Below are 25,471 nucleotides of genomic sequence, written 5' to 3' on the forward strand. Positions count from 1 at the left end.
ACACACGCTCGCGCACACGCACGAACACGCACACACGTCTGTTGAAAGTCTACTTGTCATCTGCTGCCATCAGGTGGATTTCCCCTCCCAGTACTATCCAATTTGAGGTACTAGTTGTGTCAAAAGGCACCCAATAAAAATAAACAGATCTGAGCGTCCAAACCGAGGTCTCATATGGATTTGCTGTTTATATGTTAGGGAAAAGATCAGATATGTATCAGATATTCCAAATAATTGGCAAAAGATCAGAATTCGGTTGACTGTGTGAATGCACCCAAATTGTACAAAAACAGCACCCTGATTAAAATGTAATATAGTGGTGCAGCGGTCTAAGGCACTGCATCGCAGTATTGCGGCATCACTACAGCCTGGGGTTCAATCCCATAGGGACTTAACCCGGAAGCCAGTGTCGTCCATGATTTGGAGGACGCATGACTCAACCTTCTCCTCTCCCGAGTCCGTTGCAGTGATGAGACAAGATCGTAATCACCAAATTGGGAAGAAAAAGGGGGTAAATAAATGGTTACGGTGAGGGTTAGGGTTTCAGTGAAACTCTCATGTTTAATGAGTGGAATTTCTTTGAATTGCACTGAATTCAATTCTACTTCCTGTCACTCAAATTCTCATTCTATATCCTACGGGGTGGGGCCAATTCAAATTTCAATTAATGAGTTGAATCGGAGTCAATTACAAAATGTTGAATTAAGCCTAAGGCTGGTTTATGTTACTGTAGGGTATCTTCTGCCGCTAGCACATGGAACAGCTTTATTCTTGGAAAAAGTGATATTTTGAAATAAAGCTAATCTTTTCAATTCAAGATATTTGGCAAAGGTAAGTGTTTGTCAACCTCAGAATCTGCTTTTTTTTGATACTACACTGACCAAAAATATAAACGCTGCATGTTGATCACATGTTTCATGAGCTAAAATAAAAGATGCTAGAAATGTTCCATACGCACAAAAAGCTTCTCTCAATTGTTGTGCACAAATTTGTTTACATCCCTGTTAGTGAGCATTTGTCCTTTGCCAAGATAATCCATCCACCTGACAGATGTGGCATTTCATGAAGCTGATTAAACAGCATGGTCATTACACAATTGCACCTTGTGCTGGTGACAATAAAAGGCCACTCTAAAATGTGCAGTTTTGTCACAACACAATGCCACAGATATCTCAACTTTAGAGGGAGTTTACAATTGTCATGCTGACTGCAGGAATGTCCACCAGAGCTGTTGCCAGAGAATCTCATTTTAATTTCTCTACCTTAAGCCACCTCCAACGTCGTTTGAGACAATTTGGCAGTACGTCCAACCAACCCTCACAATCGAAGAAAACATTTAACCACGCTAGCCCAGGACCTCCAAATCTGGCTTCTTCACCTGCGGAATCGTCTGAGACCAGCCACCTGGACAACTGATGACACAATGGGTTTGCACAACCAAAGAATTTCTGCAAAAACTGTCAGAAGCCATCTAAGGGAAGCTCATCTGCATGCTCGTCGTCCTCACCAGGGTCTTGACCTGACTGCAGTTTGGCGTTGTAACCGACTTCAGTGGGCAAATGCTTACCTTCGATGACCACTGACACAATGGAGAAGTGTGCTCTTCACGAATGAATCTGTTTCAACTGTACCTGGAAGATAGCAAGCGTTTATGGCGTCGTGTTGGGGCGAGTGGTTTGCTGATGTCAACGTTGTGAACAGAGTGCCCCATGGTGGCGGTGGGGTTATGGTATGGGCAGGCATAAGTTACGGACAGCAAACACTACTGCATTTTATTGATGGCAATTTGAATGCACAGAGATTGAGTGACGAGATCCTGAGGCCCATTCTCGTGCCATTCATCAGTCGCCACCACCTCATGTTTCAGCATGATAATGCACAGGCCCATGTTGCAAGGATCTGTACACAATTCCTGGAAGCTGAAAATGTCCATGGCCTCATACTCACCAGACAAGTCACCCATTGAGTATGTTTGGGATGCTCTGGATCGATGTGTACGACCGCGTGTTCCAGTTCACGGCAATATCCAGCAACTTCACACAGACATTGAAGAAGAGTGGGACAACATTCCACAGGCCATAATCAACATCCTGATCAACTCTATACGAAAGAGATGTTGCGCTGCATAAGGTAAATGGTGGTCACACCAGATACGAACTGTTTTCTGATCCACACCCCTACCTCTTTTTTTAAAGGTATCTGTGACCAACAGATGCATATCTGTATTCCCAGCCGTGAAATCCATAGATTAGGGCCTAATTAATTAATTTAAATTGACTGATTTCCTTATATGAACTGTAACTCAGTAAAATCTGTGAAATTGTTGCATGTTGCATATTTTTGTTCAATAGCACCCATAAGCTTTGTTTAGTCATCTTCTCCCTGGTCTTCACAACTATCCATGTGTATAAACATCAAATTACTATAGCCAATATACAATACATTCCTTGCACCCCCCGCACATCAAAGCAACTATAGAAGTCTTTTCTATTGCAGGTGCCCCTAATCGTAAAGGCTCGTATCAGGTTTCAGAAATAGGATCCTTTTAAAGGCCCTTTTTACTCAAAAGCCCTAAACTGTGCTGAGTATATGGTTAACATGAATATTTGATGGGGCCACTTTAAGTTCCATGTTATCTTTTGTGTATATACAGTACCTCAGATAGTAGGTGTAGTTTGTGGCTTTCAAAGAATATACTTAAACATCTAAGCAGGTAATGCTTTCTACTGCCTTAAAGATCGATCTTGAGGAAAGATCAAATACACCTGCCTCTTCTACTTTCAAAAATATACTCTCTGTGCACATCTGCAGAATGTTCATTTTATTCACATGATACTGCAACAAATATTTACATTTTATTACTAGAAGTTTTTGATATTTAGTTTGTATTTTGATGAGACATGAACAACAAACAGAATTGTAATACTCTTATTACGCTTGATTTTAATCTTATCCCCACAAATATTTATAGAATTACATTCTACAGTAGTTGCTAGGTCCATCTTCCGATCGAATGTGTCCAAGTCTCTTATCCAGGTATCCAGGTGTATCACTTTCCATAGAGCACTAACACAGCTATTCTAGAGAGGCACGCTGCCAAAACAACATGTTTCACTTTCCCCCTGTGAATACCCAAATCACAGACGCTGTTCAGAGCCCCAACCCATCCGGCTCAGTCAGGCAGGAAGTCCCTGAATGAGCTGAAGCTGAAGCTGCGGCCAGGGGTGCCAGGAGGATTGGAGTTGATCCTGGGGATCTTCTCCATCAGCTTGGAGACTGCTCTCCTGCGAAATGAGGCTGGGGAAGTGTCAAGCTGCTGGATCACATCTCCATAAAGAACACTAAAGACGGCAGCTGTCTCTTCCCATCCGTCACGCACTGAAATCTCATGGAAGGGCAGTTTTAGGCCCTGTGACAGGCCTTCTCCATCCTCAGTGCTCACCATTCGGTCAAACTCAAGGTCCTTCTTGTTGGCCACAATAACTATGGGTGGAGGCTCAGGGCTGCACTTGCGGGCGCCTGAAGAGGAGTGGATGTGATTGACGAGGAAACAGAGACGCATGACCTCGTCAAAGCTACACCTATCTGTTACAGAGTACACAATCACAAATCCATCTCCCCACTTTATCTTCTCTTCGATCAGCAGGGCATCTTCCTCCTTACAATAAATGTATATTTAGATATAGAACTGCTACAACACAAAAATCATATATCAATACAAAAAACTATACACTGAGTATACCAAACATTAGGAACACCTTCCTTAATATTGAGTTGCACCCCCCCTCTCCCTTTTGCCCTCAGAACAGCCTCAACTCGTCGGGGTATGGACTCTACAAGGTGTTAAAAGCATTCCACAGGGATGCTTCCCACAGTTGTGTCAAGTTGGCTGGATGTCCTTTGGGTGGTGCACCATTATTGATACACACAAAACTGTTGAGTATGAAAAACCCAGCAGTATTGATGTTCTTGACACAAACAGGCGCGCCTGGCACCTACTACCATACTCCGTTCAAAGGCACTTAAATCTTTTGTCTTGCCCATTCACCCTCTGAATGGCACACATACACAATCCATGTCTCAAGACTTTAAAATCATCTGGTCAGCCTATGTCATGGAAAGAGCAGGTGTTCTTAATGTTTTGTATACTCAGTGTATATGATTGAGTGGAATGTATTTGCAGAAATAATATGGCCAATTGACTGGTAACACATAGGTCTTCAAACTACTGACCATGGTTGCATTATAATGAATACTCAGGATTCTGAATCTGGACAGAAACATGAGTGGTCAATGATGATTAGATAGAATTGTAGGCTATGTCAAAACAACTTAGATTGTTTCATAGGATGATTGCATAACTGTTAGGTTAAGCCAAGCACGCTCACCTGCCCTGCTGTGTCCAGTATTTCAAAGTGTACCACATCACCACCAATAGACATCTCATGTCTGTATATGGTCTCTGCAGAAAGACATGCCAATTGTTTGTCAAACTTGATAGAGTGAGCCATATTTATATTAGATTCATTCTAATGATTTATTAGTCCTTAATACACTATGCTACACTGCGTCTTTACGCATGGCATGACATATCGGATTAAAGTCGACGCAATCCCTCTCCCTCTGAATACCTACCGAGCGTTGGGTCATACTCGCCAATGAATCTTCTAGTGATAAATCGCACAGCCATTGCTGTAAAATACGAAATGAAATATGAGTTTTATGAAAATTGCTTTTGATAGATATTACACGTGTGAAACTGAAGCAAGTCTGGAACTAGAGCGCAAATCAGGATAATCTGATGATAACCCATAACCTATGCTATAATATTTTCTACATCAATGATTGTTTCTATGCTAAAGTGGCTCTGTGCTTACCAGTTTTGCCAACAGCCGCTTGGCCCAAAATCACTATCCTGACCGTTCTCGAAGACAAACTGCCTGTCCTTTTCAAAGTTCTTGATAGACCAAAATTGGTGGACATGGTTTCTTTATCCATTGGATGTTGTTAAATTAGTCATCAAATTCAACATTCAAAACCATAAAAAGTTTCCAATTCATATTCGATGCGTTCCCCGAGCTCTACGAGATTGTACCAGCACCCGCACTCTTGAATAGCAACCTGGACTCAGGAGTAGACGTAACATAGTAAACAAAAAGCCTGGCCATCAAATTAGTATGATATGGTATGTATTAATTTGTGGATGTCCATTATCCATTTATTATATGTTAGGTATTAGAATTCGTATGGTTAGCTAACCTTAACAATTTAACCTAACATACTAAGTAGTTGCAAAGTTGTTAATTAGCTCAAATGCTAAAGTTGCTCGTGATGACATTCAAACACGCAACATTTGTGTTACTAGATGTCCACCCTGCCCAATCACCCTCCGAAGACAGTAACATTCTGTCTTATATAATTATACCATAATATTTTGAGGGAGTTTTAAAAGAACTGACCTTTCAATGAGGACTCAAATCTTTTTCCAGTTCACTTCACCTATTTTGTGGGCCGAGTCCTCTTTGCATTCACATTGCTATGTTTAGAAAGGAACCAAGATCTTTTTCCAACATGCACTCTGGGTTTTTACAAAGTGCAGGACAAGCCATTTAATCCAAATGTGTTACTGGACAGCTAGATATACCTACTTACATTTTAGAAGCTAATAGATTGCATTTAGTTAAAGGTACATTTGATTGGTAACATAATACATAGCAATAGAGTAACTGCAGAATAAATAATGCTGTCATTGAAAATTGTACACACAAGGTGGGCTACTGCCCCTTTAAGAGCTAGAATAGATTGCCTACCCTATGGTGTGATTTTCACCAAATATGTTGTCATCTCACACTATTCAAACTCCACAATCAATAAACAGCTTATGAAGCTCTCTTAGCCTATAGATCACATATAGCAAAAAAACCTATCAACAAAAATTAAAGTCCTTGACAATTGCTAGTCAATATCCAAAAACAGCAGTTTTTCCCACGAACATACACATCCTCATAAACTCTCACCAACGTGAGGGTTTATGGCAGGGGAAATAGTGTTGCAGTAGTCTAGTGTGTGGTGCGGGAATAATGACAAGCGAACTTGGAGAGCTTGGTGTTCACATTGTCCTAAAAAAGGGAACCAGACCCCATATTCAAGCAAAGCGAAGTCAGACCACCTCTCGAGATGGTCTCAGTTCGGATCGCTTCGGGGGCTCTTTTGAGGGGTCTGAGTTCTTTTGGAGTGTTCACACTGCACAAAAAAAATGAAGCAAACCAGAGTTCACAAAAATTGTCTGAAAGGGACCAAGTGTGAAAACGTTGTGTCTCGGATTTTTGTTTACTATGTTATGTCTAGTCTATGAGACCAGGCTGGAATACCTCAAGTTTTCCTTCTTTTCTGTCTTCAAACTAGGTTTCTCAACTCCGCAACATATCATATGGCTATTTGTCATATAGGCGAGAAACTGTGCCTGAATTTCACCAATTTCATAACAGATTCAAAAATAATTGACCTATCACAGATTGTTGTAGATGTACAATATAAGCACATCTTCTTACATAAAAAAAGGTACATTTACAAAGATTAACTTTAAAGTTACCAAATGTTGTGTATAAATAAGTTTTCCCATTATATTTTCATACTGAGCACGTGTTCTCAATTTCAGTGGCACATTCACTGACCAAAAGTTTATTTACAATTCAAAGCATATAGCATCATGTCAATCTGGGAGCAACTTCAATTGTGTTGATCCGAAGCACTGTCTGTGGTTGCTCAATAACTGAAAAAGGAAAAGACAATAGTTAGTCTTGCAGCAGCCACACTTATGTAGCATTATTCTGAAAAACACACTGTCAGGTTATTCATATTGCTTTCACAGAATTTACTTCAGAGGATGAATATCCTTTAGAATATTTGAACATATAATTCATGAAAAATGCAAGGCCTCAAGTGTGCCTCTTTTCTGTTGTGATATCCTGGGTCATTTCCGCTCTCTGGAGAGATTTAATGTTCCTGTTTACTCCAAGAAAACAATATCAAATTATACTCGACCAGTAATTGGCATGTGTGGACAGAGGAATTTAGGTCATTCATTGAATCTAAAAAAAGATGATTATGATCCAGTGATCACCCAACTATGTATCCCTTAATTAAAAAGTGTGTAGTGTACCAATTCATACAGTGGTTTTCCACTTTCCTTTTCTACTAGCTACCTTGGAATGTGTCACTTTCCCACACTAAAACTCTTGCAGCTTTTACACACTTGTTCATGCTGACAATTCTCCCTGGGAAATGATATTTGACGTTTACATTCGAGTGTTGTTGTTTAGATTGTTTCCCAATTAAATGAAAATAGCCTTCATAGGAATATTAAGGGAATAAAGGAATAGTGTTGTGCTAGCTTAGATTTGTACACTACACCATTTTAGATATTATTTTAACCTCATTGCTTAAATATCAAGAAAAACATTCAACATGTAAAAAATATATATATATATATACACTGCTCAAAAAAATAAAGGGAACACAAACACAATGTAACTCCAAGTCAATCACACTTCTGTGAAATCAAACTGTCCACTTAGGAAGCAACACTGATTGACAATAAATTTCACATGCTGTTGTGCAAATGGAATAGACACCAGGTGGAAATTATAGGCAATTAGCAAGACACCCCCAATAAAGGAGTGATTCTGCAGGTGGTGACCACAGACCACTTCTCAGTTCCTATGCTTCCTGGCTGATGTTTTGGTCACTTTTGAATGCTGGCGGTGCTTTCACTCTAGTGGTAGCATGAGACGGAGTCTACAACCCACACAAGTGGCTCAGGTAGTGCAGCTCATCCAGGATGGCACATCAATGCGAGCTGTGGCAAGAAGGTTTGCTGTGTCTGTCAGCGTAGTGTCCAGAGCATGGAGGCGCTACCAGGAGACAGGCCAGTACATCAGGAGACGTGGACGAGGCCGTAGGAGGGCAACAACCCAGCAGCAGGACCGCTACCTCCGCCTTTGTGCAAGAAGGAGCAGGAGGAGCACTGCCAGAGCCCTGCAAAATGACCTCCAGCAGGCCACAAATGTGCATGTGTCTGCTCAAACGGTCAGAAACAGACTCCATGAGGGTGGTATGAGGGCCCGACGTCCACAGGTGGGGGTTGTGCTTACAGCCCAACACCGTGCAGGACGTTTGGCATTTGCCAGAGAACACCAAGATTGGCAAATTCGCCACTGGCGCCCTGTGCTCTTCACAGATGAAAGCAGGTTCACACTGAGCACATGTGACAGACGTGACAGTCTGGAGACGCCGTGGAGAACGTTCTGCTGCCTGTAACATCCTCCAGCATGACCGGTTTGGCGGTGGGTCAGTCATGGTGTGGGGTGGCATTTCTTTGGGGGGCCGCACAGCCCTCCATAGGCTCGCCAAAGGTAGCCTGACTGCCATTAGGTACCGAGATGAGATCCTCAGACCCCTTGTGAGACCATATGCTGGTGCGGTTGGCCCTGGGTTCCTCCTAATGCAAGACAATGCTAGACCTCATGTGGCTGGAGTGTGTCAGCAGTTCCTGCAAGAGGAAGGCATTGATGCTATGGACTGGCCCGCCCGTTCCCCAGACCTGAATCCAATTGAGCACATCTGGGACATCATGTCTCGCTCCATCCACCAACGCCACGTTGCACCACAGACTGTCCAGGAGTTGGCGGATGCTTTAGTCCAGGTCTGGGAGGAGATCCCTCAGGAGACCATCCGCCACCTCATCAGGAGCATGCCCAGGCGTTGTAGGGAGGTCATACAGGCACGTGGAGGCCACACACACTACTGAGCCTCATTTTGACTTGTTTTAAGGACATTACATCAAAGTTGGATCAGCCTGTAGTGTGGTTTTCCACTTTAATTTTGAGTGCGACTCCAAATCCAGACCTCCATGGGTTGATAAATTTGATTTCCATTGATCATTTTTGTGTGATTTTGTTGTCAGCACATTCAACTATGTAAAGAAAAAAGTATTTAATAAGAATATTTCATTCATTCAGATCTAGGATGTGTTATTTTAGTGTTCCCTTTATTTTTTTGAGCAGTGTATATACTTATTTTCTTCTGGTATCTGTGTCTTTTCCAGAACCGCATGTGAACTTTGGGCCAGGATTCAGTCTTCTCAATGACAGTTGCCTCTACTCTGACCAAATCACGACTACATGTGAATAGAGGAGAGGAAATGGCTCTTAGAAATATGACAACGAAAAAGTGCAGTATATTCTACGCCTTACTGCATACATTCAAAACCCAAACATGCATAATTTCCTCCTCAGTTGAGATATAGAACTAGAAAACTTACCCGAGTAGGGGCCTCCCAATCAGTGTGAACTCTTCTCCACCAACCAGCAGCACCTATTAGATGGAAGGCTTTTGTCCATAAAAAAAGTGTAGTCTACAAGACTGCACTTGATGCTAGGGTCTACCAACATTGCAGTTAACAGACTTATTTGTGTGCCAAAAATAGGTCAAGCGATAGTACATGTGTTTGAGAACTGTAATTTAGTAATATCCATAAAATAATTTACAGCAATGGAGTTGGTAAGAGCATAAAAGATCTGGGACAAGGCTAAAAAGATTTGGCACGTGTGGAAAATTAGTCCTTTCCAAATCGTAATGACACTAAGAATATAAAGCACACAGACCTTCTCAAGTCTAATCTGGTCACCACATTCAGCATCAATGTGGTTTTCAATGAAGATCAGGTCCTCATTTGTCACTTTCCATTGTCGACTTGCAAAATGGACAACTGCAAAAAGTCTTCCATAGTCTTCCTTTGCAAGAAGAGTGTTCACATTTTCTAGAACCACTGAAAGGCAATGGGAGAGTGATCGTTCAGACACAGTAAATTACAAAAACAATGAGTCTAAAGATTGATTTAGCCCTAGGCTGAAATTTTATGTCTATCTTTCACTCCAAAATAGGCATGTATTAAAACGTTTTAGAGGACAATTATTTATCGTAAATAGTCCTTGATGTGTGTTTAATGGTATTGCTTTATCAAAACACCTTTGTGCTGCCTCTCCTCTTCTTCACGGCTGATGTGGGACATTTCTGGCCACAAGGGTCTGGATAAGGACGTCTGTGGTACATAACTGCTGGGGAACATGAGCCGAAATTGCGTTATTTTAAGTCTATCATATTTTGGGTGGGTGAAGGTGTTCTCTTTAAATAACTTGAACTCAGACATCACACAGTAAGAATTGTAATCTAGAATCAATATGGAGTATGAAGTAATAATTTTACATTAAGAAGTTGAGTGGATATACTGTACCTTGATGGTAATTTGATGCTCTGAGAACTTTGATGACGTGCTAGGGCAGGACACAGAAGTCCTGAACGACAGCTCTTCAATTAGTTTTTTTTCCCCTCAGAGGGAGATTGATCCTATTCATTAATCTCTGAAATACACGCTTGTTGTGTAACTACTCACTGGCTATAAATTACTTACACACCAAGGTTATGCTCAATACATTCAATTGCGACCAATTTTATACAGACGAGACGCATTAATGAAAGCTGCTGTTTTGCCTTTTGATTTCAACACTCATCAAGTTTATGAGATGTAATGGTTAGCTAATGTGCAAATTTAGCTTGCTCTATTTCAGAGATAATACACTGCACGAATAATTCGACAAATTTAGATTTGTCGACATACGGGTAACGTTAAAGGACCTATTCATTTGATTAAGAACAGGAATGTTCATATGTGCTTGTAATCTCCAGATATCCATTGCTCAAAATCAGCGCCATCTTGCCTGTGAACGGTAGGTGTTACAGTCATTATATTCCCCGGATTACTGTCAAGTAAAATAAATTCCATAAAAAAAAACTTGCTATTCGGAAATTAAAGATGCACTATACACAAATCCCTTCGCCATTTCCTGGTTGCTAAAATTCTAATAGTCGCCTAATTTAATGTTGTGACAAAACAAGCAAGAATAGTGTAGAGATGTATTGTACTGTCTAAACCGCTGTGAAATACATTTTCCATAACAAAAAATATTGTATTTTCAGCTGTTTGAAGCTGGTGTACAAAACCGAAAGAAAAAGACCAAAAAATAAATGTAAGAATAGGAAGCATATAAATAGCGCACATAGAACAGAGCTACTGGTTTCAATGAGATATATAACGCACATTTCTATGTGCATTTGGTCGGTCGCCCAAAAAATGACATATTGCAGCTTTAAGAACCAACATTTGACTATTTTTTGTGTGCAAAACAAGTATTGAATACATAAATGCAGTGGAAGGCAGAAATTGGTGTGAATGAGAAATATGCTGCCACATACCTAAAGAATAACATATCATTAATAAGACGCCAGCCACTCAAGTCATAGACTGTTCTCTCTACTACCGCACAGCAAGCGGTACGGATGCACCAAGTCTGGAACAAACAGGACCCTGAACAGCTTCTACCCCCAAGCTATAAGACTGCTAAATAGTTAACCAATAGCTACCTGGAATATCTATATTGGCCCTTTTTTCTCTAATCTCTTTAAACTCATCACATACGCTGCTGTTAATCTTATAGGTACTTTATCCCTACCTATATGTACATATCTACCTCAATTAACTTGTACCCCTGCACATCTACTCTGTACTGGTACGCTGTGTATATAGCCAAGTTATCATTTATTTTTTTACAATTTCTATTTTTCTTTCATTGTTGAGAACGTCCTGTAAGTAAGCATTTCACTATTAGTCTACCCCTATTGTTTACAAAGCATGTGACAAATATTTGATTTGATGAAGACTTTTTATTCCAAAATAAATACATTTAAAAAACTAAATTTTTGAAGGTTCCCATGAGGACTTTTCCAAGCCTCAACACTTTGGCAAAAGCAAACAGAACAGCGTCTGTTGACACCTCTGTGGCAAAGCAACAGCTCCATTTTTTAGGGGGAATACCAGTACTGCAGGTCAAATAATGAAAGTCACAGTGGGGTGCCAAAACACAGAGTTGCCTGTGAATTGTGTATTTAGGGTTTAATATTACTGTATTGAATGACCATTTCCTTGTCAAGATTGTGGGATATCTTTTTTTTTTTATAGGCATTGGCAGAGAAATGTATAACTAACAGAAGCAGACTCCAGTGCTGCAACCTTTGAAATACCTGTCCTGAGTCTTATTTTGCTTGCTCCAACCTGTCCCTTAACGTTTTGTGGGTTGGTGAGAAAGACAAACACGTCTGGTCATTTTCAGCACCAGAGCCCATGCTTCCCAAATTGTCTAGTCAGGCCTCTCTCTAGGTTGTCCAATGGTAATCATAATGGAGGCCATACTCATGCCACATAAGGTCGTCAGACTCCCAGCAGGAGAATGGGCCTATCCTAGGCCTAAATTGAAAAGGCTTCCTGCTTTTATAAATTGCAGTAAATCAAGATACCAGTACCAGTCCTCATGTAAAGAAATTAGCTAAACTTGCAGTTCAGGCTCTCAACAGGGATCTGTCAGTCGTGTTCCCCTACCATGAAATGTACTTTGACGCAAGCAAAAATATGTTCAGGAAATGTACCTTTTCTAGTTGACTCAGATATTTCAACACATTATGCCTTCATATTTTGTTCAGAGAAAAGGGCAAATAGTCAGAGACAATTTTAAAAATATTTAATTGTACATAAACAAACCAACCAACCAAATAGGGATCACAATCTTGGCTCACAAAATGACTGCTTATTGAGTGTGCACTTAGTTTCACGCCTGTGGAGACCGTGTTATCCTTAATCCAAAACATTGAAGACAATATCGAACTGAAATTATTAAAAAAGCAACTGTTTTGGCCATGTAATAAATTCAGCAATGTCTATGCCTTCACAGCAAAATCACAATTGTAAAACAAAACAAATATAAAGAAAAGCTTTTAATTGAATTCAACTAAAGGCGACTTCACAGAAATGCATTATTTTATCAATTAATATTACAGCTGTACAAACTAAGGTTTGGTCATGTGGCAACTAAGCTCTACATGGTTGAACTTCTTTGAATTTCAATGTCACATTGTGAAATATAATAACTTTGTTCAAGTAGAAAAGGCAAAAACTGTACAAACCAAATGTTAAATAGAAAATCAGTCACTTTGTACCAATAATAATGCTAAAAATATCCAACAGGTTTCTTTTTTAGGATCACATTTAAACTCAGACCTAGCAGCTGACATATCTGGAAATACAAATCTGTCACATAATGTTAAAATTAAATGAGCCCAGTCAAACCAATTACAATTTGTCTATTTTTTTCTGCAGGTCAATTAATTTAAGGAGATTCCATCCATTTTTGTTGAACAATGGGAGATCAATAACCCAGAGAAGTGGTTTTTAACAGTGAAAATAATTAAAGGGTAGTTCCGAGTACAGAACACGTGACAGTTCTATGATGTGGGAAGAGGTTCCATTTCTAAAACCCAACCCTGGTTTGAGAAGAGGGCCCTGACGTTAACCAACAGGGATGTAGCCATGTTTTAACTACTGCAAAGACAATGGTTTGTATAGATGAGGACCACTTAAATGATGACAGTGGAAGGGATTCCTATTGCCCAAGTAAAGCAAATTGACGAGGTTAATGCACAACGACACACACTTAACATGGCAAAAGTTATCAGACAAAATCATAAGGTCAGATAAAGCATCACTTCACACGCTACAGACTGTGCCAATGCAATACAACTATATTAAAGACAAGGTATGCTAATAAAACCTGTGCTCTCTGGGAGTAAAATACAACGTTTATCAGGACCTGCATGAAAAGGTAGTGTTTAGCCTTTATTTAGAGACAAAACAATAACTGAAAACACTCCCAACCCAAGATAATTAATCCCGAAGTGCCTACAAATAAACCTTTAAGGGCACATGCTTTATAACCTGGTTTTAATGCATGAGATCTTTGATTTTGTTGTTTGACCTAGTTTAGGGACTACTTGTACTACAGAAAAATCTAAATAATTCCAACACCTAACTTCACCTCAAATCCTAATATAAAATATGGGTCTCTAAAATTTGTCTAAACACACACATGAAAACCTACGAGGTACAACCCACCACATTAACGTTGAAAAAGAAACCAACCCCTACTTTTTGTTGCCCAGATCTTAACTTCAGTGGGTAACGTGTAAGAGATAAATGTGACCAACAGCATCGTTTGGCACTAGTTTATTCATAATTTTATTATTCTATAAACAAAACTCAATCACATTTTGCTGAGGATTTCAGTGCAGTTACAAAAAACGTGCATGCTAAATATATATTTAACTGTGAAAATAAAATAAATTCTGCATATTTTATTATTCAGACTAAGGATGATTTCCACACAAAAGGAAATTAAAACATTATGTGCCTGTGATGACTTCACACACTGAAAGACAAAAACGGTGATTCAAGTGTATATCGTTGTCACTCAAAAGAAACTCCCAAAAAATGACCATCATGCCAACTAGCCTAGCACAAAATTACAAAGTCATCCCCAGTTCAGCAAAATGTGACAAAAGACATCCTAAAAAAAGTGTATAACTTACAAGAGAAAAAACACCCAAACACAGAAGTCGTTTCTATAAATTGATTGGTTGTTTTCAGACACAAAACGAAGGTTGGGGGCGCTAGGAAGACCGCTCAAAACGTAATGGAAAAAAGAAATGAGTTAACTATCAAGGTAAAATTAAACAAAACAAAATTAAACAGATTTGGAAAAATCGAGTGGTTATGTCAGTAAGTTCTAGAAAAATAGATTTTCTTTTTTGCTTGTAACAATACTCATGTAGCTTTATACATAGATTTTCTTGGCAGTCTTTCTAGCGCACCCTACTGGCAGCACAAAAGACAAGAGAGAAACACAGAAAAAACTCCCCCCCCCAAAAGGTCAAAAAGGTGAACAATTCAAGCATCAGAGAAGTGCAGAGGACAACGAACTGGACGATGAACTTTTGACGTCACATCAACATGCTAGGCAAACGATGAACAAACGGGCACGAAGATATCTAGAATAAAACAAAACAGGGAGACAAACCTAGGTTAAAGCAACAACGGAAAAAGGAGAGAAAATCATGAATGATTATCTTTGCATTGGGAAGGGGATCACTACCAGATACACAATCTAAACACAGAACATTTAATGTGAGACAGACGAGGTGAAAGGGTGAGAGGACGGAGGGGGCACACAAGCAACATGCGAACAGAGAATTGAGGTGAGAACTTACAGGACACAACACCGAGAGCACCACACTGACTGCCTACTACTGTACAGTCAACATTTGTGACTTAGTATTACGTTTGAGGATTTTTAATATAGTAGTCAAAAATAAAAAGGAAAATAAATAAATTATCAGTAGTATTCCAATTTCAGAAAATAATTCTCCCAAGGGGTTTAATGCCATCTGTCCCAATGTGCCATTATAATTTCCTTACTGATTGTAAAAATTGCAATTTTTTGATATTCATTGCTTGTAATGAGTCACCTGGGTTATGAGCCAGCAATAGTAGATGAAGTGTGCTTTGATAGATCATTCTATGAGAGCTGATTGTCAACTAATCTCAACTGACATTTCTCTTTTGGTTTTGTGCTTTATCTGTTCATAATTCCATCATATGCAATGCAGCTAACTTACATCCACAGCAAAACAGTGAAGTACAGTATCTGGCAAGGAGGTAATTTCTTTTTAAATAAGAGGCAGTTTGTCAATACAATACAGAAAGGGTAAGTAAAGACAGCGCAAACAAACTTCAGACATTAGATATAACAAATTAGTAAAAAAGTTTAAGCTATAAAACTTTAAGACTACATTAGTCTGTTTCACTTTGTAAACAAAACAGCTTTTCTGTGAGTGTTTGGCATCTTCTCATGTTCTCTCGACCATAATCTGCTGCTATTCTTAAGATTCGTCTTCTGTACGCTTACTCAAAATTATGCCTTTCATACAAAACAAATGTATGAGATGTACAGCAAAGTTTACAGTGATGGTTTAGTTCATATACAACAACTATGAACAACTATGTGCACCCATCAGTTGAGATTCAGTCTTTGGACTTATGGAAATAATAGTTAAATAGGCACACATCTATTCTTAAAATGTAAGGAGACTACTGTTTCAAAATATTTAGCAGCACTGGCAAATCCTACTCATTGACAGTTCTTTACAAAATTGCCACCTGTTGCACATTAAGAAATACTTGAATAGGGCAACACAGGTCAGTAGTTTAACCCTCACATATTTAAATGTAGTAACCAACGTCACATTAGGATTCTACAAAATACTGTTGAAGATTCTTGAAAACGATCATTTAAATTCAGAGAAATAATGTAGGCAATAAATAGTTCCCGACACTCCGGAGAAGTATAAAACCCCTATAAAAATAGAAAAGACATAATAGTTTTGCAATATACATCTGGACAATTGTTTATTTTCATTTCCATAAAAACACTTCATAAGTTAATGGAAGTCTAAGAAACGGATTACTGTGTTTGTTGTAGTGATAAACATGTATTTAACGTCGCCAATCATGAAACGCTAGCGTTTTTAGTCAATAATAAATACACAACACTGGAATAAAAATCTGCAGGGAAGCCAGTATTTTGAGTGAGTAGTCTCATCTAACCAGCTCAGAGGTAGAGCAGACTACTTAAACTGCGGATGACGAATAATTACAAAACATTTGGGTTAACACCGAGGATAAATAACAATAAAATATATTATAATATCTACTTAGAGCATTATTTTCGCATCAGTAATCAGTCGAGACGATTGGATAATTTAGGATGAATCTGACAAAATGTTCACTTCGAAAGGGCCCGATGTTGCACTTTTTTGAACATCTTTTCCAGAACACTCACTATTGCTGCAAGCCTAAAATGCCAAGTGGTATTCCATTTAGTGTTAGAAGTAGGACTGATGATCTACTTGAACTGACAGCTAAAAACAGAAAGGAAATAGATTGAATGTGAATATTCTAAAATGGGGCGGAATGCTCGTTTGAAGTTAAAGATCATGGCAGAATAGAGACTAAGTTATTCCCACTTAAAAGTCCTGTGAAGGGCAGCATTAGACAGAAGGCCAAATGTACACATCTGACAGGTGGGGAATAAAAATACTTAATCCAGATGACACCATAGTGGCTGTGTTCATTAAAACTTAAAGTAGGACCCAATTATACTTCCCTTCACATACATTCAGCACAATATCTGTTCAATGATGCAGGACCCCATATTCTCTATCAGATATCCAATTGAAAAAAAGGGTGAAGTATTTCAGATAAACGACACTACATGCCTGAAGCAAGGGTGTGGCGTTGTGACATTGTCTTGAGACAAATCAAGAGGTTGCCAAGTTAAATATCTCACAAAACCATCCAAGGCAATACTGCTGACGTCTTACAAATCAATTCATTCAGAGTTGTAAAAAAGTATATTTTTGCGCCAAAATATAAATGTTGAGGAAAGAAATTCAAGCTTCTTGTTGGTTGTTGAATAAATAAACAAACAAACAAAAATATAAATAATAAGTAAAAGCCTACTGTATGCATTGTATTCCTGGTACAGCATCACAAAATAGACTTCAGGCAACTTATACAAAAGAAAAAAGAAAAGGTCTCGTCTGCTGGAGTGAAGTCAGATCTTGCGGACATGTAGATAATTGATCATTTCATTTGGCAAACAGCTATTGTTTTCTTGCCATTATCCGGTGCATGGTCTGTCCATCCTCATTTCAAAAAGGCAGTTTTCTGGAAGGCTCCGCATGACACTCAGTGTCCTAATGTACTGTGTCAGTTTACGAATGCAACCACGGGGATGGTTTGGTTATGATGGGATTCATTTGAAGTGGGGTCAGGTGGCACGGGGCAGGATTAGGTGGTGGTGGGAGCAGGAGTAAAAAATTAAGGGGATATTTTGGCAACTGGCTGTCATTGTGCAACATCATTATGACTTAACTTTTACACAGCAAACTAATGACCACCTTAACTTAAAAAATACAATTATGTTTAAAAACAAACTACTTCAAAACCAAAACAGAATGTAAGTATCCAGTTTCAGTTGAGCAAAATATACTTATCATTTTGCATGTTTTTGGGGGGTTTTCTGCTTGCGTTTGTTAATACAGAGAATAAAAAGGAGTGACCCCAGCAAAGTGGTCATCTTGTCATGCGTAAAGGGAGAGGGAAGAATGAGGAGAGGGTAGGGGTCTGCAGCAGGGTTTTAGTTTCTTATTTCACACACTCCACTTACCAGAAAAAAACATTTCCTAACCAAGTCCAATTGAGAGATAAAGCGCTCAGTATGGCTTGCTGTCATTTTTGGATCGCTTCAGCTGCACCTTTAGTCGCTTCATACCAATTTGGAAACCATTCATCGACTGAATGGCGGCCTGAGATGAGACTGGATTGTCGTAACTCACAAAGCCTGTAAGAGAATCCAGTTAAAAGTCATATGCAAGATACAAATCAATCCTTGCCTTCTTAATAAGAACACACTATATACACAGCCTTACTAGTGATGTGCTGTTTTCCCCATCCTCCAGCTTACCAAAACACTTGCTGAGGTTGGTCTGCTTGTCAATGAAAACCTTAGCGGAAATAACGTTGCCAAAGGGCATGAACATCTGGAGCAGGTCCTGGTCTCCAAACTCCTGGGGGAGGTGGTATATGAACAAGTTGGCTCCCTCAGGGCCTTAAGAGAGCAGGAAATAATTTATTAAAACGTCTGACACCACAAGATGGCAATGGATACAACTAAGCCAGAGGCAACCATTTTGTTTTTGACAGATTAATAGCATTTCAAAATGTTATCTGAGGAGCCTTTTGATACGGATTTCTGCTCATTTTAAAATGAAATTTTCAACAACTAGTACTGTGAAAACATGTCAGAGTGTTGCAATTAAATCTTACCCATGCTCCGACTGTCGCTTGCTGTAGCAGCATATTTAAAACAAGACAGAACCCTCAGCAGGTGACAATACATATTTTCACCAATATGCTACACTAAGGTCACATCACAAATGATTTTTCCTAAACTCTTAATATCCCTTGCACTAGTACTACATTCAAACATCAATCACAGCGTAGCATGTGATCCCTGTAGAGCAGACATTTGAGTTAACACAAATCTCCCCATCCCCACTTCAACCCGTTTATGCCCCCATCTCCATCCCCCTACTTGCCTTCCTTCTGGCTCCCTGCAGCACTGACACTCTGTTGGGAGAGCAGGCTCTGGTTGTAGAGGCTGGGGAGGGCAGCAGCAGCGTACTGCTGGATCCCGGAGTAGGCCTGGGTAAGGGCTTCCATGGTGCTACCAGTTCCGTTCGACATGCCCCCGCTGCCTAGACCACCGTTCAGGGCTGCCATTCCTAGACACAGGAGCTCTGTTACAAGATTAGGGCTAGAATACCTTGAATATGTATCATGCACTCTTCACATTTGAGATAATATATTTGTTGTAAATAATGAATACAAATATGTTTGAGTCTGCTAACCTGCAAGTGAGCCCATGTTGAGGCCGGCTCCAGCCCCTGCGGCCAACGACTGCAGCGCCCCTAAAGAGGCCATGGGGTTCACTGAGTTGTTGTTACAGGAGGTGGGTGACGATCCTGCTGTGGAGATGAGTCAACCCCAAAACAAATAATCACCTAGAGGAAAACTCCGGTAGTAGGACTTCAAAGTCTTAATTCACAGACCAGGGAACAGAATGAATGAGAGACTAGGGATGGGGTAGGCAACAGGAGGAAAGGTTCATGAGAAACAATCAACAGTGTTTACAGAGGCAAGTCCATGGAACAAGGTTAAAGATGCATACAGGTGAGGGGGTGAGAGATAAAGTGTGACCAACCCTTGTAGGTGTCCCATGATGAGTGTGCCTGCTGTCCAGTACCCGTACCTGAGCTGGTGAGCACGCTGAGGGGACTGCTAGAGGTGGTGAGAGCGCTGCTGCCCGTGGGCGTGGCCTGTGTGGCGCTGGCCGCCGCTGCCAGAGCAGCCAGGTTCTGCATGGCATTCAGCCCTGAGACACATGCATAATCGGCACTTAATACGGGCCATGGAACCTAGATCTCGCTTAGGTCAATATATAGGCTACACCGAGTCGAAACTAGGATCATGCAATCGCTGTTTTTGTTTTACAGCATGTGAAGCTTAAAGCAGAGAGTTGCAGGTACCTTTCCAACACAATTTGAAAATAGGTGAGATGAGAGGAAAAAGTACAAACTTAGCAGCCCACTCAATCAACACAACAAGAGCACTGGCCAAAACACACAGAAAGCAGATACAACAATGCAGTGATCTGTGGAGTAAGTCAAGAACAGGGATAATGAGCTAACTTTGGTAAACATTTTGAACCAACTCAGATTAAGTTTTAATATGAAGTTAAAGCAGGCTTTGTAAAATATTGAATAATTGTAGCTTGCCCCATGACATACCCCGTGGTTATCATATTGGAATGAAAAACATTAAATTGCTCAGTTTTTGCCTTGATGAATTCGATCAGTAGCCACTCGCTGCAGCAGACACACTGCTAGAAACCAGATTAAAAAAACACCCGTTTGTGTGTTAGTGTTAACGTCTGGAGTTTCCTGGTGGCAGCGCGTTTCAGCTCAAAATGTGATTAATATATGAGGAGCAGGATTTGAACATGTTCCCTCACCACTGCTTAACACAAACACTGAACAGATTACGTGGGAGTTCAGGCATGCAGGGAATGATGCACGCAGCAGTATCAATAATGCACATCTTCACCAGGCACATTACTGATGGCAGTTGGACGAGGAGGAAAATACATTTAGCATGCAGGTGTAAGAATGGAAAGGGGGAAGAGAGGTAGGAAATGTCTTTGTTTTTACCTGACATACCAGACATGGGGTGAAGGTTGTTGAGGGTATTCCCAGAGGTGGCAGACTGCTGGAGGAGCTGTAAATAAAGCTAGACATTACACCAACACAGAGAACAGAGGGTCAGGACTGCATCCAGGACTGTGCTTTCAGGAAAGAAATAGCAGAGAGAGAGTGAAAAAAGGTCAAGTGGGTCAGATGAAGTGTAAAAGGACAGGAAAGAGTGGAGGTGTAAATGTTGGTGATGAAGAGGGAAAGAATCACAGAGAAAAGAGGTGAAAAAACATGATGCTGAGCAACACTGAGTGGGATGAAATGTGAATTAAGAGGATTTAAATGGAAGGCAAGACAGTGAAGAAAAAGAAGAGGTTGGAAGATTTTCACAGCACACCCATGGAGCAGCACTAACAGCATTGTAGAAAGCTCTATATTGGAATGGCCACATAATTGGAGGGTCAGAATTAGAGAAGCCAATTGAAAACATACCAGGTCTTTAGATGAGTTGAAACTAGATGGCCATCCAACATAGATAACTGGCAAGGATGCAAATATAAATCTAACATCTGTCAAGAAACACAGCAAACCAAATATAAGCAAGGAGGGGAAAATGGGTCTTCATCTAACCTGTCAGATTAAGGAAATGGCCCAAAGATTTATACAAAAGAATAAGATAATGGTGTCAACTCCCTAAGGTCAGGGAGAATACTTACGAGGCAAAAGTAACAATGTTCAATTCATGGAAACCATATGTCAAATTAAGTCTTATAACAAATTGACAACCTCCAGTTGGCACTGTACAGTCAATGCTCTAGAGCAGGGGTGTCAAAACATATGGCCTGGCCCGCGAGGTGGTCCAATTCAGCCAGCAGGTGGTTTGTAAAAAATAAAAAAAGGAATCAAATCACGTTATTTGCCACATGCTTCGTAAACAAGTGTAGACTAAAAGTGAAATGCTTACTTACGGGACCTTCCCAACAATGCAGGGATAAAAATAGACAAATAATAGACAAATAACACAAGGAATAAATACACTATGCGTAACTATAATTTGCCTACATACACGGTGCACCAGTACAGTGTCGATGTGCAGGGGTACGAGTTAATTGAGGTAGATACAGTTGAAGTCGGAAGTTCACGTACACTTAGGTTGGAGTCATTAAAACTCGTTTTTCAACCACTCCACAAATGTCTTGTTTACAAACTACAGTTTTGGCAAGTCGGTTAGGACATCTACTTTGTGCATGACACAAGTCATTTTCCCAACAATTATTTACAGATGGATTATTTCACTTATAATTCACTGTATCACAATTCCAGTGGGTGAGAAGTTTACATACACTACGTTGACTGTGCATTTAAACAGCTTGGAAAATTCCAGAGAATTATGTCATGGCTTTAGAAGCTTCTGATAGGCTAATTGACATAATTTCACTCAATTGGAGGTAGGATGTATTTCAAGGCCTACCTTCAAACGCAGTGCCTCTTTGCTTGACATCATGGGGAAATCAGCCAAGACCTCAGAAAAATTATTCTAGACCTTCACAAGCCTGGTTCATCCTTGGGAGCAATTTCCAAATGCCTGAAGGTACTACATTCATCTGTACAAACAATAGCAAGCAAGTATAAACACCATGGGACCACGCAGCCGTCATACCGCTCAGGAAGGAGACTCGCTCTGTCTCCTAGAGATGAACGTACTTTGGTGCGAAATGTGCAAATCAATCCCAGAACAACAGCAAAGGACCTTGTGAAGATGCTGGAGGAAACAGGTACAAACGTATCTATATCCACAGAAAAACTAGTCCTATAATCGACATAACCTGAAAGACCGCTCAGCAAGGAAGAAGCCACTGCTCCAAAACCGCCATAAAAAAGCCAAACTACGGTTTGCAACTGCACATGGGGACAAAGATCGTACTTTTTGGAGAAATGTCCTCTGGTCTGATGAAACAAAAATAGAACTGTTTGGCCATAATGACCATCGTTATGTTTGGAGTTAAAGGGGGGAGGCTTGCAAGCTGAAGAACACCATCCCAACCATGAAGCACGGGGGTGACAGCCTCATGTTGTGGGGGTGCTTTGCTGCAGGAGGGAATGGTGTACTTCACAAAATAGATAGCATCATGAGGGAGGAAAATTATGTGGATATATTGAAGCAACATCTCAAGACATCAGTCAGGAAGTTGAAGCTTGGTCGCAAATGGGTCTTCCAATTGGACAATGACCCCAAGCAGACTTCCAAAGTTGTGGCAAAATCACTTAAGGACAACAAAGTCAAGGTATTGGAGTGGCCATCACAAAGCCCTGACCTCAATCCTATAGAACATTTGTGGGCAGAACTGAAAAGCGTGTGCGAGCAAGGAGGCCTACAAACCTGACTCAGTTACACCAGGTCTGCCAGGAGTTATGGGCCAAAATTCACCCAACTTATTGTGGGAAGCTTGTGGAAGGCTACCCAAAACATTTGACCCAAGTTAAACAATTTAAAGGCAATGCTACCAAATACTAATTGAGTGTATGTAAACTTCTGACCCACTGGGAATGTGATGAATGAAATAAAAGCTGAAATAAATCATTCTCTCTTATTATTCTAACTTTGCACATTCTTAAAATAAAGTGGTGAACCTAACTGACCTAAGACAGGGAATTTTTACTTTAATTAAATGTCAGGAATTGTGAAAAACTGATTTCAAATGTATTTGGCTAAGGTGTATGTAAACTTCCGACTTCAACTGTATGTACATATAGGTAAGGATAAAGTGACTAGGTAACAGGGTATATAATAAACAGTAGCAGCAGCACGTGATTCAAAAGAGTTAGTGCAAGAAGGGCCATTGCAGATTGGTTAAATATTTAACCAAATAGCGTACCCGGACAAACTACTTAGCAGTCTTATGGCTTGGGGGTAGAAGCTGTTCAGGGTCCTGTTGGTTCCAGACTTGCATCGGTACTATCATCAAGGACATCAACCACCCGAGCCACGGCCTGTTCACCCCGCTATCATCCAAAAAGCGAGGTCAGTACAGGTGCATCAAAGCTGGGACCGAGAGTCTAAAAAACAGCTTCTATCTCAAGGCCATCAGATTGTTAAATAGTCATCACTAGCCGGCTACCACCCGGTTACACAACCCTGCACCATAGAGGCTGCAGCCCTATATACATTAGAGGTCGACCGATTAAATCGGAATGGCCGATTAATTAGGGCCGATTTCAAGTTTTCATAACAATCAGAAATCTGTAATTATTATAGTAATTTTTAAAAATGTATTTTTTACACCTTTATTTAACTAGGCAAGTCAGTTAAGAACACATTCTTATTTTCAATGACGGCCTAGGAACGGTGGGTTAACTGCCTTGTTCAGGGGCAGAACGACAGATTTTTACCTTGTCAGCTCAGGGATTCAATCTTGCAACCTTACGGTTAACTAGTCCAACGCTCTAACCACCTGCCTCACGAGGAGCCCGCCTGTTACGAATGCAGTAAGAAGCCAAGGTAAGTTGCTTGCTAGCATTAAACTTATCTTATAAAAAACAATCAATCAATCATAATCACTATTTATAACTACACATGGTTGATGATATTACTAGTTTATCTAGTGTCCTGCGTTGCATATAATCGATGCAGTGCGCATTCGCGAAAAAGGCCTGTCGTTGCTCCAACGTGTACCTAACCATAAACATCAATGCCTTTCTTAAAATCAACACACAGAAGTATATATTTTTAAACCTGCATATTTAGCTAAAATAAATCCAGGTTAGCAGGCATTATTAACCAGGTGAAATTGTGTCACATCTCTTGTGTTCATTGCACGCAGAGTCAGGGTATATGCAACAGTTTGGGCCGCCTGGCTCGTTGCGAACTAATTTGCCAGAATTTTACGTAATTATGACATAACATTGAAGGTTGTGCAATGTAACAGCAATATTTAGACTTATGGATGCCACCCGTTAGATAAAATACGGAACGGTTCCGTATTTCACTGAAAGAATAAACGTTTTGTTTTCGAGATGATAGTTTCCGGATTCGACCATATTAATGACCTAAGGCTCATATTTATGTGTGTTATTATGTTAAAATTAAGTCTATGATTTGATAGAGCAGTCTGAGCGATGGTAAGCACCAGCAGGCTCGTAAGCGTTCATTCAAACAGCACTTTCGTGCGTTTTGCCAGCAGCCCTTCGCTGTGCTTCAAGCATTGCGCTGTTTATGACTTCAAGCCTATCAACTCCCGAGATTAGGCTGGTGTAACCGATGTGAAATGGCTAGCTAGTTAGCGTTTCAAACGTCACTTGCTCTGAGACTTGGAGTAGTTGTTCCCCTTGCTCTGCATGGTTAACGCTGCTTCGAGGGTGGCTGTTGTCGATGTGTTCCTGGTTCGAGCCCAGGTAGCGGCGAGGAGAGGGGATGGAAGCTGTGCTGTTACACTGGAAATACTAAAGCGCCTATAAGAACATCCAATAGTCAAAGGTATATGAAATACAAATCGTAGAGAGAAATAGTCCTATAATTCCTATAATAACTACAACCTAAAACTTCTTACCTGGGAATATTGAAGACTCATGTTAAAAGGAACCACCAGCTTTCATATGTTCTGAGCAAGGAACTTTCTTACATGGCACATATTGCACTTTTACTTTCTTCTCCAGCACT

The 25,471-nt window shown here is 40.2% G+C and overlaps 3 protein-coding genes across 19 annotated transcripts in view; all 3 read right to left on the reverse strand.

Annotated features, from left to right (window-relative positions):
• Positions 1-2,890: 2,890 nt before the first annotated feature.
• LOC120055798 (ras-related and estrogen-regulated growth inhibitor-like) lies at positions 2,891-5,057 on the reverse strand. The gene is made up of 4 exons (XM_039003774.1): positions 4,878-5,057; positions 4,636-4,692; positions 4,389-4,462; positions 2,891-3,658 (listed from the first exon to the last, which is right to left on the reverse strand). Exons 1-4 carry the CDS (start codon positions 4,996-4,998, stop codon positions 3,173-3,175), a joined length of 738 nt encoding a protein of 245 aa, XP_038859702.1. The 5' UTR covers positions 4,999-5,057; the 3' UTR covers positions 2,891-3,172.
• Positions 5,058-5,577: 520 nt separating this feature from the next.
• LOC120055804 (39S ribosomal protein L21, mitochondrial-like) lies at positions 5,578-10,787 on the reverse strand. The gene is made up of 6 exons (XM_039003787.1): positions 10,295-10,787; positions 10,030-10,115; positions 9,666-9,829; positions 9,323-9,375; positions 9,075-9,178; positions 5,578-6,772 (listed from the first exon to the last, which is right to left on the reverse strand). The coding sequence occupies exons 2-6, from the start codon at positions 10,070-10,072 to the stop codon at positions 6,708-6,710; spliced, it is 429 nt and encodes a 142-aa protein (XP_038859715.1). The 5' UTR covers positions 10,073-10,115; positions 10,295-10,787; the 3' UTR covers positions 5,578-6,707.
• Positions 10,788-12,617: 1,830 nt separating this feature from the next.
• Positions 12,618-25,471, reverse strand: part of LOC120045581 (CUGBP Elav-like family member 1) — a 62,579-nt gene continuing 49,725 nt past the window's right edge. For 3 of the 17 annotated variants that reach the window (XM_038990612.1, XM_038990500.1, XM_038990486.1), the window contains 7 exons: positions 20,833-20,911; positions 19,827-19,997; positions 19,474-19,590; positions 19,162-19,362; positions 18,528-18,671; positions 18,231-18,404; positions 12,618-14,991 (listed from right to left, as the gene is read on the reverse strand). In XM_038990612.1, coding sequence (XP_038846540.1) covers positions 18,277-18,404; positions 18,528-18,671; positions 19,162-19,362; positions 19,474-19,590; positions 19,827-19,997; positions 20,833-20,911 — 840 coding nt within the window. In that variant the 3' untranslated portion in view covers positions 12,618-14,991; positions 18,231-18,276. The remainder of the gene's footprint in view (positions 14,992-18,230; positions 18,405-18,527; positions 18,672-19,161; positions 19,363-19,473; positions 19,591-19,826; positions 19,998-20,832; positions 20,912-25,471) is intronic. The other 14 variants (XM_038990544.1, XM_038990603.1, XM_038990595.1 and 11 more) reach the window with 14 other exon arrangements.

This window comes from Salvelinus namaycush, chromosome 1, assembly GCF_016432855.1.
Source record: "Salvelinus namaycush isolate Seneca chromosome 1, SaNama_1.0, whole genome shotgun sequence".
Lineage (NCBI taxonomy): Eukaryota > Metazoa > Chordata > Actinopteri > Salmoniformes > Salmonidae > Salvelinus > Salvelinus namaycush.

Coding starts and splice junctions, on each gene's coding strand:
- LOC120055804 (XM_039003787.1), bottom strand. CDS start 10,072: ATGTCCCACATCAGCCGTGAAGAAGAGGAGAGGCAGCACAAAG. Junction 9,830..10,029: donor AGAGGAGAGGCAGCACAAAG/GTGTTTTGATAA, acceptor ATTGCCTTTCAG/TGGTTCTAGAAAATGTGAAC. Junction 9,179..9,322: donor ATTGGGAGGCCCCTACTCGG/GTAAGTTTTCTA, acceptor ATTCACATGTAG/TCGTGATTTGGTCAGAGTAG.
- LOC120055798 (XM_039003774.1), bottom strand. CDS start 4,998: ATGGATAAAGAAACCATGTCCACCAATTTTGGTCTATCAAGAACTTTG. Junction 4,463..4,635: donor CGAGTATGACCCAACGCTCG/GTAGGTATTCAG, acceptor GTCTTTCTGCAG/AGACCATATACAGACATGAG. Junction 3,659..4,388: donor TACTGGACACAGCAGGGCAG/GTGAGCGTGCTT, acceptor ATTTATTGTAAG/GAGGAAGATGCCCTGCTGAT.